Genomic DNA, 15,903 nt, shown 5'->3' on the forward strand with positions numbered 1-15,903 from the left:
ACCTCACCCAAGAAGCCTTCTCTGAGGACAGAACCTAAAATAGCAATTCCTGGTCCCAAGCACAGCCACACCCATGTTGCCTTCCTGGCCCAGCAGATCTGTTCTTTGTGAACTTCTGAGAACTGGCATTATTCTTCACTATCCTCCAAAAGCAGACACTGTATCTTTCTATGGCTTACAAAGGTCTCTAAAAATACTGAATATCAGTATGTATGTAACAAAAACACATGAAATTTAAAACCCAAATATGAAACAGAATTTAATAAGTAGGCTACGTGTAGTGACAATAATATGTTCCCATTTTCTACAAAGAGGGCAGCAAGATAATGCATGGAATAAAGTACTTCCATATAAAAAGACATACACTCTCCAGTTCTTCCCTACTTTGATTCATTATCTTTCACATAACAGCCCGACTAGTTTGACTGCTGAACTCAGTCTCTAAAACTGTACCATGTGAACAGGACTTTTTACAATATTATGAGATATTCTAAATTTCTACATTATTTAAACTTAATTTTCACTCCTGGAAATTATACTGAATGACCTTAGCTGTTCCAAACACATGTCTGACTTATAAAAAGTTACTAAAGTCATAATGGTAGCATCTGTAAAGAAAAAAAAAATGAAATCATTTAGGGAGTCAAGGGGGGATGGGGAGGAGCTGTACAGGGGGGAGGGGGCTGCGGTTGGGGCGTAAAGTAAATAAACAAATTAATGAAAAAAAATCTCATAAATTTTCCATGTCTCTCAATTTGGATGGTCAAAAACCTGAAAATTAATATTCCCTGTTAGCCAATAACTGCAAGACAGTGAGAGCCATGGCTGCCTCCTCTCCTACGACTAAGGAGAATTTCAGCACAGAAGCGACTTAGCGCTTGAGTACAGTACCAGCCTGGGAAGCAGAAGCTGCACTTCGAAAAGAACGGAAGTAGTGTGGAAAGTGACCCAGGCCACTCCATCCATGTCTATTAGACCTAACCGGCCCTAAGCACCCTCCTGGATCTCATCAGCTCTATAGTTTCAGGCAATAGAAACTTCTAGACAGTTATAACTTCCATTGAATTGCTTTCTTGTTTAGGAATGGGAAAAGATAAGTATCCTTGGAGGTGAGAACAGAAACTGCTCCCTCCACCATCCAGGCTATAAACAACCTTGGCCAAGCAGCCAGCAGTTACTGAGTCCTAGGGTGGGACCTCCAGGTTTTTCTCATTCTGAATACAAAGAGGGGAGACACCTACAGCAATTCAAATGTTTGAAGAGTCTAGTACTTAATTAGAACCTGAGTTAATGCATTGCGTCAGTTTCTCTAGAGGTAAATAAAGCTTTATTACTTTCTACTTATGATTACCTACCCAAATCCCTCTTATCTTTTCATCCATATTTTGATTGCTCAACTGTGGTGCATCTTACTCTGATAGACATATACTGTTTTTGTCCTGTTTTTAAAAAGTTTAAAACAATTTAATAGTTGTGGTATAAAAGTATTGCTATTAAATTTCAAACTGAGCAAAACCCTTGGTATAAGTCATGGCTAAGACAGTGTGTGCCAAGACCCAAAAACCATCACAGTTACTCTTTTGACTCTTAAGTACAATGACAATGGCCAATATCGTGCATTGTAATTTAGTCTAATTTAGTTGTATATGTGGTAGGGGTTGATGCGTGTGCAGAGGTTCAGAGGCACATGTCAGGCATACTCCCCAATTACATCCCAGGCGAGTCTCTGAGACAGGGTCTATAATTAAACTTTGCTCTAGGGTGGAAGCCAACAAGGACCTCCTCTTGTCTCTCCCTTCAATGGTACTGGAATTATACAAGCTTTGCATGTGGATTTGGGGATTTCAGATTCAAACCCCCATGCTTGTGCAGTATACTCTGAAACAAAAGATGATACTGTCATGATCTCACTTACTTTTATTCTCAATATAAGTTAGAAGCAGGAGGCATTCCTTTGAAAATGTGCATGCTAACATGGGTCATGATTAGACAAGTTATGAAAAAGTCTAGAGGTTTTGCTAATTATATTGCAAATAATTTGAGCCTTTTTCCAAGAATACACCACAGTTTTAAATTACAACAGCAAATGCTACCAAAGGGCAGCCAGTTCAGCAACTCTGAAGTTCAGAGTACAAGTTACCATGAAATTGTAACTTTTTCTCTCAAAAATAAAGGGAAAAACTAGAAATATGAGATGGGTACACTATTCAAAGTATTGAAAAGGTAATTAATTCTTCAATATTACAGATATAGGTCCAAATATAAATGTTCTTAATATCAAGTAACATAACTTCTAATTGCCCTTGATTGTCAAAAGACGCATAACTAAAAATTCAATGGTAGCCCTAAGTGGGATTGCTAGAAAGCATTATGGCTTCTTTTTCTCTAAAAGTGGCACTCGGGCACAAATAGTTATATTTGCACTGACATCAAGGCAGTAGCATATACATTGAGCATATGAGTTTTTAATACAGAGTAGAGAAATTTTTTGTCAGTACTGAGGCTAGTAGGCTGAAAACATGACTTCATTTACCCTTAAGCTTTGGCTAAGGAGAAGAGAAAAAGTAATAAGTTACTAAAAATAAAACTGCCATATTTGAAACAAACTATGGGAAGGTTTCAAATGGCAAGGTACTGCAGATAAAATTGAGAACATACTAAAGAGTGAGGGCATTCGGTCCACATCAATGCCTGGGAAATTCCTCACTCAGAGAAGTCTGCGCTTAGGCCCTCATTTGGAATTCTGAGTGCTCCATGACAATACTCATACGATGAGGAGAATCTAGAGCCTTGGGCAGAGTCTCTCATGTATCTTAAGTGTGCATGTGAAAGAGTGAATCTTTCATGTTCTGCACTGAATGAAGGTGCACATGAGAGAGCATGGTGTCTCTCAACAACTCTCTCAAGATTTTACTGTGCCTTTTCATTTTGAATAGCAGAGGATTTTGATTACATGATAATAAGCTTCACTTCAAAATTTTATTTTCAATGTGTAGTGTGGGAGGAATGTGTTATAGTACACTAAACATATAAACTTATACTCTCAAAGCAATACTTAGCTTCTACTGAAAATTGACAAACACAAATAACTGCCCTCTTAAAATTCTATACTTTTTGTGAATATGATTCACACAGTTCTTTATATATTTCAAAGTCTGTATAAGGTATTCATAAAACGATATATAACTTAAAATTGTCTTTAACCTAGAAAAAATTGTCACTAATAAAAACTTATATTCGTTTACTTTTATAGTTGTGCTTCACCTAACTTAATGAGTAAAACAAATACATTATCAACAAAAAAAAGTTTAGTTCATGTCTATAACATTAAGAAGACAAACTTACTTGCGTCTGCTTGGCTCCCGACACTGATGTACCTGTCGTTGCCTGGAAGTGCTGTCTGGTAATAGCCAGTCTCCTCCTGTGGGGGCGTCTTGGCATTCTTTGCAGTGAGGAAGGCTACTGCTAATTCCAAGTTTCCATTACTATCCTTCAAATATCAAAAAAAGGAACATGCAATGAATTTGGAGTAATGGTATATAATCACACAAAATGTACGTAATTTTATCCATAATGTTTTGTAGCAAAAATCACTTTGATCTGAAAATATTTTAATACAACTCTAACTAAATAGTAAAAATTCACTACCCAAAGACTATAATACATTTCTTAAAATAATATTCATTATTTGATATTCATTATTAAAACTTCTAATTCCAGTGATATAATCAGTTGCCTATTTTGTTTGTTTTTTATTACTTTCTTATCCATTTAGAAAAATCCTATCATGAGCTTCCAATTTGAAACAAATGAGTAATCTAGATTCTGCACTTCCCAGGGGGGTTCCATAAGAGTGAACTGTGACTAGTTAAAATACAACTTCTTTACCATGGATCCTGGATGCACAGCTAGGAACAAACTGAAGCAAAATATCAAGGATTCTTAGGTCATCAGATGTATTAGAACTTGACAGTATGGAGAGGCAGGGAGAACTGCTAGGCAAAAATACTGCCATCAAAACAGTAATTATGCACATGTGCATACAAGCACAGGAACACACACACACACACTCACACATACACACACATACACACACACACACACACTCACGCCAGTGCTCACCAAAAGCACATCTAACCATAATACGTAAAAGTTCATTTAGATTTTGAAAACGCAATGAGAGGAGGCTTGCTCAGTTTTATCTTTAGATTCTCTAAGGGACTAATGATAGGTAAAATGTAATACTAGCTCAAGACAGCTAACTGAGACAGCACAATGAACTCAGATACTAATCAAGCCATCTCTCTATCAGAAGCCAGAATGTAGAAGACAGCAGAGTTTGAGAAAAAAGTCAGTAGAGACTTTGGACATCATAAGATGTTCACGTTAAAAAACTTGTGTTGGTTATGCATTAAAAAGAAAACTATAGAAGCAAAGTCTGATAAATCATTTCTAACCTATTAAAGATAAGACATGATTCCAGGATCAAGATAACTGCAAAATAACCAACAGCCAAAAGGATGAAGACACAATTCCTGCCCCAGGCTCACTCTAGCAGGGAGTTGGGAAGATGGGAAGGCAACAGTGGCTTTGAAGTGTGACTTCTTTATGTGCATAACGAGATTCCTAAGTGACTTACTCATCCCAGATACACGTTTAAGACAGGCCACTGTTAGGTAAGTACACTACTCATATAAAGAAGTGCAGTGATGGCAGCTAACACTGATGAAGCATTTACTATGTGTCAAGAAATATGCTAAGAGTTTTGAATGCCCTGCTTCATATAAATGAAACCACAAACACAGCAGGAATTTTACAACCTGGTGCCTATTTAGCCTGTATGACTAAGTATAGATTTTCTTTAGGTTTGGATCTAAAATGTAATTCACAGGCTTCTGGGTTTGAAGATCGGTACCCAGCTGATGGTAACATTGGTGAGGCTGTGTGACTTTCTCAAGAGTGAGGCTGTGTGAGCACAGTGAAGTGTGGATGGGGAGGGTCTCCTATCTCTCCTTCCAAGTCTGCTAAGCTGTGAGCAGGCACCCTCAAGCTCCGACCACTGTGACTGTGACTCCCCACCACGAGACAGTACTCTTAAATTGTGAGCCAAAACAAATCTTTACTCCTCTCTGTGACTTTTTGAAAGTGATGTGTATGTGTGTATATCTATGTATGTGTGTTTATGTGTACAGGAGTGTAGTCCCTGTGTGTGTGTGTCTATGTATGTGTGTTTATGTGTACAGGAGTGCAGTCCCTGTATGTATGTCTAAAGTATGTGTGTTTATGTGCAAAGGAGTACAGTACCTATGGAGGCCAGAAGAGGGGAATCTGACCCAGTAGAGCTAGAGTAAGCCAAAGATGTGTTAGAAACCAAAATGTAGTCCTGTGCAAGGGCAGTCAGCGCTCTTCCCACCGAGCCACCTCTCCAGCTATCCTAAGTTATGTTTGTCAGCTTTTTGGTCATGGGGTTAAAGAATGTAGCTAACGGCATTTTCGAATTATGATGATGAAGTCAGAAACTGTGGTTCCCAACACATGGGACTTCTTGGTATGTTGCTAGGAGAATCAACTCATTACTAAATCCCTTGAGAAATCAGAAAGGCCATCAGTTAGGGTTTAAGTGCCCTATTTACTCTATCACCAAACTTGAAATTAAAGTTTGTGAAGAAGAAAATCCACTTACAATAAAGGAATGTGGGCAAAACTTAATTGATCTATATTTCTCAAATTTAAAATAGGGAGGGAGTTTCCTCCAAATGTACAATAGCAAAGTGATGGACTACATCCTCATCTTCTGTGACCTCCTACGAAAGATATTTTCTGAAAATAGACTTGGAATGGGTTAGTCACATTTTTATCAGAAAGAAAGAAAGAAAGAAAGAAAGAGAGAGAGAGAGAGAGAGAGAGAGAGAGAGAGAGAAAGAAAGAAAGAAAGAAAGAAAGAAAGAAAGAAAGAAAGAAAGACAGACTAGCAATCGTCTGACTGTCATACTCCTGAGAATTGAGGCACTGCACTCGCTTCCCCTAAAGACAGAAAGCACAGCTCTGTATCAACACCTTCAGCAACACCAGCTCATCAGTGTCCTTCTGGCAAACAGGACAAACCAAAGCTCCCAGCAATGCGGCAGACACAGCCTTATTCAGGCACTTGCCGACAGTTGCTGCAGCTTCCATTCCAGCTCTTGTAATTTGGGTGGATTACTTATCATTTTGGTTTTCTTATCTTCAAGTGGGTAATGGAAGTATTTATCTCTTGTAAATATAAGAATAAATGAACAAACCCACATGAAGAACTGAAATGCTGGTTATTGCTTTCATTGATGATATTTGTTTTAACCATCAAAAACTTTTAAAAACGGTAAATTATTTCTGGAAATTAAAGCCCTCTAGCTCAGAATCAGAGACCATTTTAACTTTTTCTCATGGATAAGTTACAAAGGCTCAGGTCTCTGCATGTGACTATGGTGATAAAAATGTTCCATACAAATGAGCTCAAAATACAGTTCTATTTCAAGAATATACTTCATTGGCTTGATCCTTCTCCCTATGTACTAGCCATGGGATTTGACTCATCTCAGCAGTTCCATAAGGAAATAAGAGTGTATCTAGGATACAATCAAAATGACACATTGGCGTTTTTGCACATGCTACTGAAATTTGAGGTGGAATATCATTATGCTATAACTACCTAAATGAAATTACTATGAGTAACATGATAGCTGAAAGCAATATATATTTCTCAGTCTCAGAAGGAAAAGGTGTAAGCTTTGGACTCTGCTGATTCTCTAATCTGTTTTCCTTCTTCACATTGGATTCTAACCCACACACTGAACCTCATTCATATACTAAAACATGGTTGAATAAATAACATTATGCCCTAATATTCTGCAAGAAAAGTATCTGATATAGAGGGATTACACATTACTCCAAGGCAGTATGAAATTTATTATTTACAATTACAACACACAAAATGAAGCTCTCACTTATACGAGATTGCTTTCCACTGTCTCTACTGATATCATATGGTTTAACTAATACAGTATTCAAGAAAGACAAAAATACAACACAAATTTAAGCTATAACTAAACGCCATACCTTCAGGGCTTGTTGGAGTATCTGAGCATCATTAATCCCAGTAATTTCTCTCAGCTGATTCAAAAATGTCTGCTGGTGCTAGAGGGCAGAAAAGAAATCAGAATAATTGTAGTAGGAACAATGAAAATATTTTATAAAGATATTTTATTTAAAAAAAGAAAAAGAGAAAAAGAAAGAGGAGAGAAGAAGTAAATCTTGGAAGATACAGAATAAAATGCCACTCTCTTGAACAAGGAAAGACACCACACATCAGGGAGACCTGCCACTACTCACACATTTCATCACATCCTTTTTCTTTAAGACTATGTAGTCTTGGCTGATCTGGAATTCATGTAGACCAGTCTGGCCTTGAACTCACCAACATCCACCTGGGATTAAAGGTGAGTGCCATCACACCTGGACTCTTGTTTTTCATCCTCAGCGTCTACACTGTTTCCCAAGCAGCTTCACTGAACTAACAGTTTTCATCCTGTCTTCATCTTCCCAGAGGATGTCTCAGCAAGAATCCAAACCTGTCTATAGCTGGGCACACCTCCTGAGATGGTCAGGAGATGTGCATGTCACAGGCTGCCTAGTAAACCAGTAAATATATCTCCAGGTCCAAGGATCCAGTCAATGACAAGAAGACCACCTGATTCTCCAATCTAACTGCCATAAATAAGCCTCAATTGAATTGATTTGGTCCACTTCTGTCACTTCCCTCCACTGTTTGTGAGTCTAGGGAACGTCATAACCTAGCACAAGACTTTACTACCAATGCTTGCAAAGATCAACAGTCCCCACTACATGTCTTTTTATTTTATTTCTTAAAATGTGATTCTCTCAAACTGTACAACAGCACTATGAAATAAAGTACAGAAAAAATAAGATAGAAAACCCACCAACAATGGAGGGGTGTTTCTTTTTCTCCACATCTTCGCTAGCATCTGCTATCACCTGAGTTTTTGATCTTAGCCATTCTGACAGGTGTGAGGTGGAATCTCAGGGTTGTTTTGATTTACATTTCCCTGATGACTAAGGATGTTGAACATTTCTTTAGGTGCTTCTCTGCCATTCGAGTTTCCTCAGTTGAGAATTCTTTGTTTAGCTCTGTACCCCATTTTTAATAAAGTTATTTGGTTGTCTGGAGTCTAATTTCTTGAGTTCTTCATATATATTGGATATTAGCCTTCTATTGGATGTAGGATTGGTAGAGATATTTTCCTAATCTGTTGGTTGCCGTTTTGTCCTATTGACAGTGTCCTTTGCTTTATAGAAGCGTGGCAATTTTATGAGGTCCCATGTGTCCCATTAAGATCAATGGCTTGATCTTAGAGCATAAGCCATTGGTGTTATATTCAGGAACTTCCCCCCGCTGTGCCCAAATATTCGATGCACTTCCCCATCTACTCTTCTATTAGCTTCAGTGTATCTGGTTTTATGTGAAGGTCCTTTATCTAACACTCCTCCATTGTTGGTGGAATTGCAAGCTGATACAACCACTCTGGAAATCAGTTCGGCGGTTCCTCAGAAAATTGGACATAGCATTACCTGAGGACTCAGATATACCACTCCTGGGCATATACCCAGAAGATGCTCCAACATATAACAAGGACACATGCTCCACTATGTTCATAGCAGCCTTATGTATAATAGGCCGAAGCTGGAAAGAACCTAGATGTCCTTCAACAGAGGAATGGATATAGAAAATGTGGTACATTTACACAATGGAGTACTACTCAGCTATTAAAAACAATGAATTTGAGAAATTCTTAGGTAAATGGATGGAACTAAAAAAATATTATCCTGAGGACACCCAGTCACAAAAGAACACACATGGTATACACTCACTGATAAGTGGAAGTTAGCCCAAAAGCTCGAAATAGATACAACTCACAGAACACATGAAGAAGGAAGATCAAAATGTGGGTGCTTCAGTCCTTCTTAGAGGGAGTAACAAAATAATGGAGCAAATATGGAGACAAAGTATGGGACAGAAACTGAAGGAGGGGTGGTCCACAGACTGCTCCACCTGGGTGTCCATCTCATGTGCAGTCATCAAAGGCAGAAGCCGATGTGGATGCCAGGAAATACATGCTGAAAGGAGCCTGATGCAGCTGTCTCCTTAGAGGTCTGCCAGAGCCTGAAGTATAGAGAGGTAGATGCTCACAGCTAACCATTGAACTGATCATGGGGTTCCCAATGGAGGAGTTAGAGAGAAGACTGAAGGAGCTGAAGGGGTTTGTGGCCCCTTGGGGAAAGCAACAATACCAACTAACCAGAGCTCCCAGGGTCTAAACTATTAGCCTAGGAGCACATAGGGAGGGACCCATGGCTCCAGTTTTACAGTTAGGGGAGGATGGCCTTGTTGGGCAAAGGTGGGAGAGGAAGTCCTTGGCCTAGTGAAAGCTGGATGCCTCAGTGTGGGGGAATTTGTGGGTGGAGTGGTAGGAGTGGCCCCCCCCCCCCGGGGGGGCACATCATCATGGAAGCAGGAGGTGAGGGGATGGGATGGGTGTTCCTGGGTAGGGAGAAATGGGGTAAGGGGATAACATCTGAAATGTAAATAAAATATCCAATAAAAAAACTAATTTCAAAAAAAATAAGAACACAAGCCTCATTGCTAGAATAATGTAGGCCTCCTGAATTATTACTTCAAAATGGTTTATACTTTACTCAGTACCAGTTCTGATGGGAATTTGTGGGTATTCTAAACCTACTGGGCAAAGTATGCTGAAAAACGGAGTATTTGCAACATTTCAATCTACAAATGAGAAAAAGTAGCTCTGCACTGGGAAACTAGCTAGCCTCCTCATTAACCAGGAAATCCAAGTTAATATCACTGGTGACAAGACAAAGTGGCAGTATACACCTGCTAACACACTGCATCCTGTGACAGTTTGACAAAACTACAAAACCTGAATCTAATCTTGAAGACTGATCCGACAACCTCAAACAAGCAATCCAGAACAAATTAGTTGTTCTGTCATCGTTAAGCTGTCTAGACCACCAAAGAAAAAGGGTGAGTCTCTGCCAGAAAAAAAATCCAGAAGTATTGCCCCAAAGCACAACCAAAAAGGCTAGCCGACACTACTGTGTGCCCTGAAGAGTGCTAGTGGAGGTGACTGGAGAAGCAATGGAAACTGCTCAGTGGACGACAATGTGTTAGTGTCATGTTCCTGAATTGGATTATAGTAGGGGAACATATTTTTCCTTAGAAAATACCCTTGAAATGCTTAAGAGACAGAGTGGTCAGAGTGTACGATACCCACAAGTGATTCTAAGATGCTTCAGTTTAAAAAAAAAGAAAAAGCCATGAAAGTTCTTTGCATTAATATCTCCAAATCTAATATCCCATGAAAGTTCTAGAAAATCCAGCCAAGGACAGAGGGACTTGCCTTCCTTAAAAACTTCTTTAAGACGTCTTCTGCTTGTACAGACTAAAGTGTCAAGCCACTCTTTCAGAGTTCAGAAAGTAATTTCTGGTAGGCAGAATCCACTATAACAGTGAAATCAGTGATGTATTAATTCTTTCAAAGAAAAGAGAAAAGGCAACAAAGAGAGGAAGCATTACACTGATACTGTTAGGCCATGTTGGATCGCCTGTGCCATCTAAGAACTTCATTTCCATAAAAATATTATTAAGGAACCAAGAAGCACCTAATAACACAATAAATGTTAAGATGCCATCTAAAAGTATGTAAAAGACCAGGAAGTATCCAGCAGCTCAATGAAAGCATCAAACTGACAATCTACAGGTTGCAATAAGAAGATCATATTCTCTTTAAACCTCTCCTATTGATTAGTATTGCAAAAAACTTCAGTAAAACTGACAATGGAATCAATATCCAAGATTAGAAATTAAGAATATATTAAGAAAAATACAGGAATTTTTTTCTATAATGTAACACTTAGTTTAGTCACCATAACATGCTAAGAAAATGCCGCAGGCCTATTTGCAACGTACAGTGCCTACAACCTCTACGTTTTCTTTACATTATTTTTGTCAACAGCAAATTATTTAACCATGCATCTTAGAAAAATTATGGAATATCCCAAGGAAATTTAGTTATTTTGTAGAAATGTTCATCGCTACTCTTCACAATCCTGGAATAAGGGAAAGAATCCAAATGTCCTTGAACCAAGAAAGCAGTTGTCAAACATTAATGTTTGAACAAGATGACCAAAGGTGCATGGAACAATATAAAGACCAACATCCCACCAGAGACTGATTCCAGGAACAATGTGCCTCAAATGACTTCATGCAAATAAACTTAGATGCAGTATGAACAAGGCAAAAACCCTTTTATTTTAATAACAAATGCATGGCTATCAAATATAATGATGCTAGAAAGGGAGCATACCAAATAATACATAAACACATTGATGGTACTTCCTTTCTTGAAGACATATTTCCCTGTGGCAAAGAAGATAGACACTCATCAATGGCACAATCAAGGGTAACAAACAAGCAGAAACGGGATGTAGTTGGAGGGTTGGAACTGCCTTACAGTTCCTCAGATGCTTTACTAGGAAACTTGGGCAGCCCACCTAAGTCCACTTGCTGTCCACCTGCCACCCACCCCCTCACCAAATGGGGCAGATGTGGAAAAGGGCCACTCAGCCTGCCTGCAAATCAGTGATCCTGATTGCTACATCTTGGTATGCAAATGAATACTAAGGTGGCTGTTATGGTACTAGCTGGCCGTCAGAGTTCACTAAGATGTGAACATGAGAAATCATGCAGAGCCTGTGGACTTTTGCTATATATTATAAATGTTCAGTGTTTTCTGTTTTATGAGCAGTCAATCTGAAACATTACCAAAAGAGCACTGTTCTACCGTGACTCATCTTTTCACAAATCTTGACTGGGAGTGAACAAAAGAGAAGACAAGGGGGTGGGACACTGGAAAGGGGAAGGAGGTAAGAGAAAAGCTACAGACAAGTTTCTTAGCTAAACTGACAAGAAATAGAGAAGAGATATTGGAGGCGGCGAGGAGGACAGAGAAAACTGCAGGAGAAGTCACCTGGCTGCAAAGCTGTCCCCTTTGTCATTACCCCACAAGCTGTACTCTCATCTCCTGTAGCAGTGTCCATATTGCTGATACTTCTGCTGTGATTATGATCCTGTTTTGTCTGGTAAGGCTTGGACCTTCGTGTGACAGTTAATCTTTTCAGGCAGCCTTACTGGCTTTAGAATCACCATGGAAACTATATCTGGGATGCCTGCGAAAGATTTTCCAGATTAACTTAATTGAATGGGAAAGATTCAACCTAAATGTGCAGTGGGCACCATTCCATGGGCTAGGGTCTTCTAGACTGAATTTAAAAAAGAGAGAGGAAGCTGAGCATAATGTCTTCTCTGCTTTTTGACTGTGGACACAATGTGTCCAATCAACTCCTGCTCCTGTCACCAGACCTCCTCTGCCATTATGAACTGAATCTCTGAACGCTGTGAGCCAAAAGAAACCCAACAAGCCAGGTCACTAAGACCCTTCACACTTACCAAATTTGTGGTTTGATATACTCTTATCCTCACTACAAGTATAGTGCATATGGACCTCAGCTTCTCTAGCAAATTCAGATGCAAGGTGGATTCCCTCCAGTCTCCTCTTTCTGGAGCCCAATTTTTAGTCACACTGGCTTCCTCTGTATGGATTTCTCAGGTGCTATAGAGCAGAACATGGCAGCTTCTATCTGTTTCCACTGCTGGGCCAAAGAGCAAAACAGAATTCGACAGATTTGGTGGTTTGTGGATGCCACAAAAATCAATAAGCGAAGAAGCCAAAATGCACACAGACCTTCAAGCTTTCCCTTTCTATTTCCACTGCACAATGCCTTCCTTCTTTACTTCAACTGCAAACATAGCACTCTAAGGATAAGAAAGCAAGGTCAGTTTCATCACAAATCCTTTACTTCCTCAGTAGACTATGGGATGCTGGGCTTTTAATGTTTCCGGGGGGTAGTGGGGAGAAAGTGGAGCTACCACGGGATACGGGAGCTGGAGGAAAAAAGTAATAGACAATGGTTAAATATTACTTAACATTGATTGGTACATGCTGGTAGAACTGGTGGCTCTGCATTGAGCTTTACTCGTTACATCTACACTGTAAATATCCATTTAGTGCTCTCTGGATGAGTAAAACTACAGAGAGTAGACTAGAAAGGCAGGAGTCTCAGTTCAGGTTATCAGCCTTAAGAAACATCAGCCAAGAAGCCTTTGCTCACAGCAGCCCAGCTTTTCTGGACATTTTACCATTACTCTGAGAACACTCCAACAGCTGCAGTGACCAATCTGGCCATGGTTGCAGACCTGCTCCAGTTGTGAGCATCCTACTCTGCACCAGCCTCAGAAAGCTCCACTCTCAGCAAAACCAGCCTACGTTGACTCAGGTTGACCCCAAAGCCATTTTCATTCAAACCAGAAAGAGATCATAAGCAGACAGCTGATCAACACAAATGTCAATTTTCACTTGCAAGAAGCATGGTATCTTGAGTGGGGCAAACACCCTGATACAGGGGGCAAGTGGATAATAACTAGGCTTCTTGGGTCACTTTGTGACTGAGTCCTTCTCTGGTGCTACCAACTGGTGTGGCTTAAGAGCACTTAACAGTCCTCAGAGCAGTCTTTCTCTTCTAACCACTAACACAAGGTGGCGGCAGCACCGGAAGGTTGGCTGCAGAGTTCCAGAGAGCGGCTAGGGACAGAAACTAAGTGAGCAGAAGAGGCCAAGACAAACCGCAGTGCAGGCTCTGCTCACTGGAGGGATTCCAAAAAGATGGAAGCCTTAGGAGCCAAGAATTCCCACACCCGAAGCCCGAGGGCTGTAACACTACCTGCAGCCAAGATCCAAAGGTCCTAAGACTATAAGTCTCCGTGCTGTAACACTAGCCTCTTCAGGACCTGAGGGCCCACCACACACAGCCCATCCAGGAGTTATCCCACTAGCAGGCACTGCCTTCTGGTGTCTGCTCTTTCCACTCACTGCAGCTGAAAACGAAGGATTACAGCAGCTGTCAAATGTTGGAGCCACTCCTGGTTAAACCAGAACTGCAAGCCTCCAACCTGCATACTTAAAGTTAAAAGAAAAAAAAAGCCTCTAGTTTTAAAGCCTAATTCAGTAAGCCATAGCTCTCAGGGTTTATAGTCTACCACTATAGACTATATGCCAGCTCTTGGGTACTCAAGGGCTAGCGACAATTAACATTAGAGAAGTCTCTTCACTGCTCACATCTAGACAGGCAGAGCAGGATGGCTCCAGTCAGCTCTCTGGTAATGTAAAGACACCTTAGTTAACCTCAGAATAACTGCCAAGAAAGTGAAAGAAGGAATGGCTAGCAGCAGAGGGGATGGGTAAATTGTTCATTGCACTCTTGAATTACAAAATACAGGTTTCTAAATGCCTCCAGTTCATAATCTTAGCGTGTGCTCTCTTCCCCAAGAAGTTACTCTCATTGAAGCTCCCTGAAGCCTCTTCAAGAGATTAGCACATGCAGAGACAGGAAGAAAAACAGGTCTTTGAAATTTGATAGCTGCTGTCTTTTCCAGATTTTCTCAACTCAGTTATTAGCAATGATGTGAAAAAAGAAAGCTCTGTGCTTAAACTCCAGTTTACATGAAATACTCAGTGATTATAAAATTTTTTAAAGCAATACAGACTACAAAGCAGGAAAAAAATGGACTTTGACTCTGTTTCAAAAATAAATAAAATTCAAGCTCAATTCAAGGAATTCAAAGGTCTGTCCCCTCAAAGGTAGATTCCGCCAGCAAATTTTAAAATGACCACTAGGAAAAAAAAAAAAAGTCTTCAGGTTTTCTAAGAATAAACAGACCTCAGACTTCTGGGCCAGGCACTGAGCGGCAGGCTGCTAACTTCTGCTATAAGGACCCCTCAACTCTACTACTTTAGGGTAAGGAGCATGGGTGTACTGCCTCTTCAAATGCATTCTGCATCTACTGATCACAGCAAACTTCTATAATGAAATTCTGATGGTAACTAATAATTCACTGAAAGAATTTCAAATGCATAACATGGTCTCTGTGAGGGCAAGGGGGATTTCTCCAGAACCCTCCAGTGATTATTTAAAACTGTCAAAGGTGGCTTCAAGAAAGCAATGGAATGTAAACGCTTCTGTGAGAGACTAAAAAAGGTATCATATGACAAAAGTCTTCCCAGGTGTGTGTACAGATTTCAGACTTCAGTCTTCTCTGCTTAAGGAAGTTTCACTAAGAGTCTGAAGATGGTTAGACATGGTGGCACAGTTGTGGGGTCCTGGCACTAGGGAGCCCAATGTAGGATTTCAAGGGCCAGCAGGGGCTATGTCAGGATTATGGAGAACCTGTCTCAAAGAAAGACGAAAAGAAGGAAGGAATGCTTGGACCAGCTGCTCAACATGTCCTGTGATCAGCTGATGCAGATGCACAGCCACAGCCAGAGACAGCATCTGAAACATGGCATTCAACTGAAGAAGCACTTACTTATGAGGCTGAAAAAGGCCAAGGAGAAGAAGCCAACCCATTGAAATCCTTAGGAGATGAAGAGTCCACTGAAGGACATTGTAAGCCTGCCAGAAATGGTAGGGGACATCATGGGTGTGTACAATGGCAAGACCTACAGTCAGGTGAAAAGTAAGAGATGACAGGCCACTACTCCCTGGGTGAATGGTCCCTCACCTAAAAGCCATGCAACACCAGCCTGTTATGACTGCCACCCACTTCTCCTGCTCACCCCCCTCAATTATCCCTGGCCAATAAAGACTCATGTTTAGTCCCTGAAGAATGAGGAGGAGGAGGAGGAGGAGGAGGAGGAGGAGGAGGAGGAGGAGGAG

At 40.3% G+C, this 15,903-nt stretch overlaps 1 protein-coding gene across 1 annotated transcript in view; it reads right to left on the reverse strand.

The window, feature by feature from the left end:
- The window catches only part of Usp25 (ubiquitin specific peptidase 25), a 105,513-nt gene that overhangs the window by 74,732 nt on the left and 14,878 nt on the right, over positions 1–15,903 (reverse strand). Inside the window, exons 2-3 of the mRNA XM_028757207.1 lie at positions 7,096–7,173; positions 3,346–3,490 (exon numbers count right to left, since the gene is read on the reverse strand). Coding sequence (XP_028613040.1) covers positions 3,346–3,490; positions 7,096–7,173 — 223 coding nt within the window. The remainder of the gene's footprint in view (positions 1–3,345; positions 3,491–7,095; positions 7,174–15,903) is intronic.

Source organism: Grammomys surdaster, unplaced genomic scaffold (assembly GCF_004785775.1).
Source record: "Grammomys surdaster isolate TR1022 unplaced genomic scaffold, NIH_TR_1.0 126153, whole genome shotgun sequence".
NCBI classification, from domain to species: domain Eukaryota; kingdom Metazoa; phylum Chordata; class Mammalia; order Rodentia; family Muridae; genus Grammomys; species Grammomys surdaster.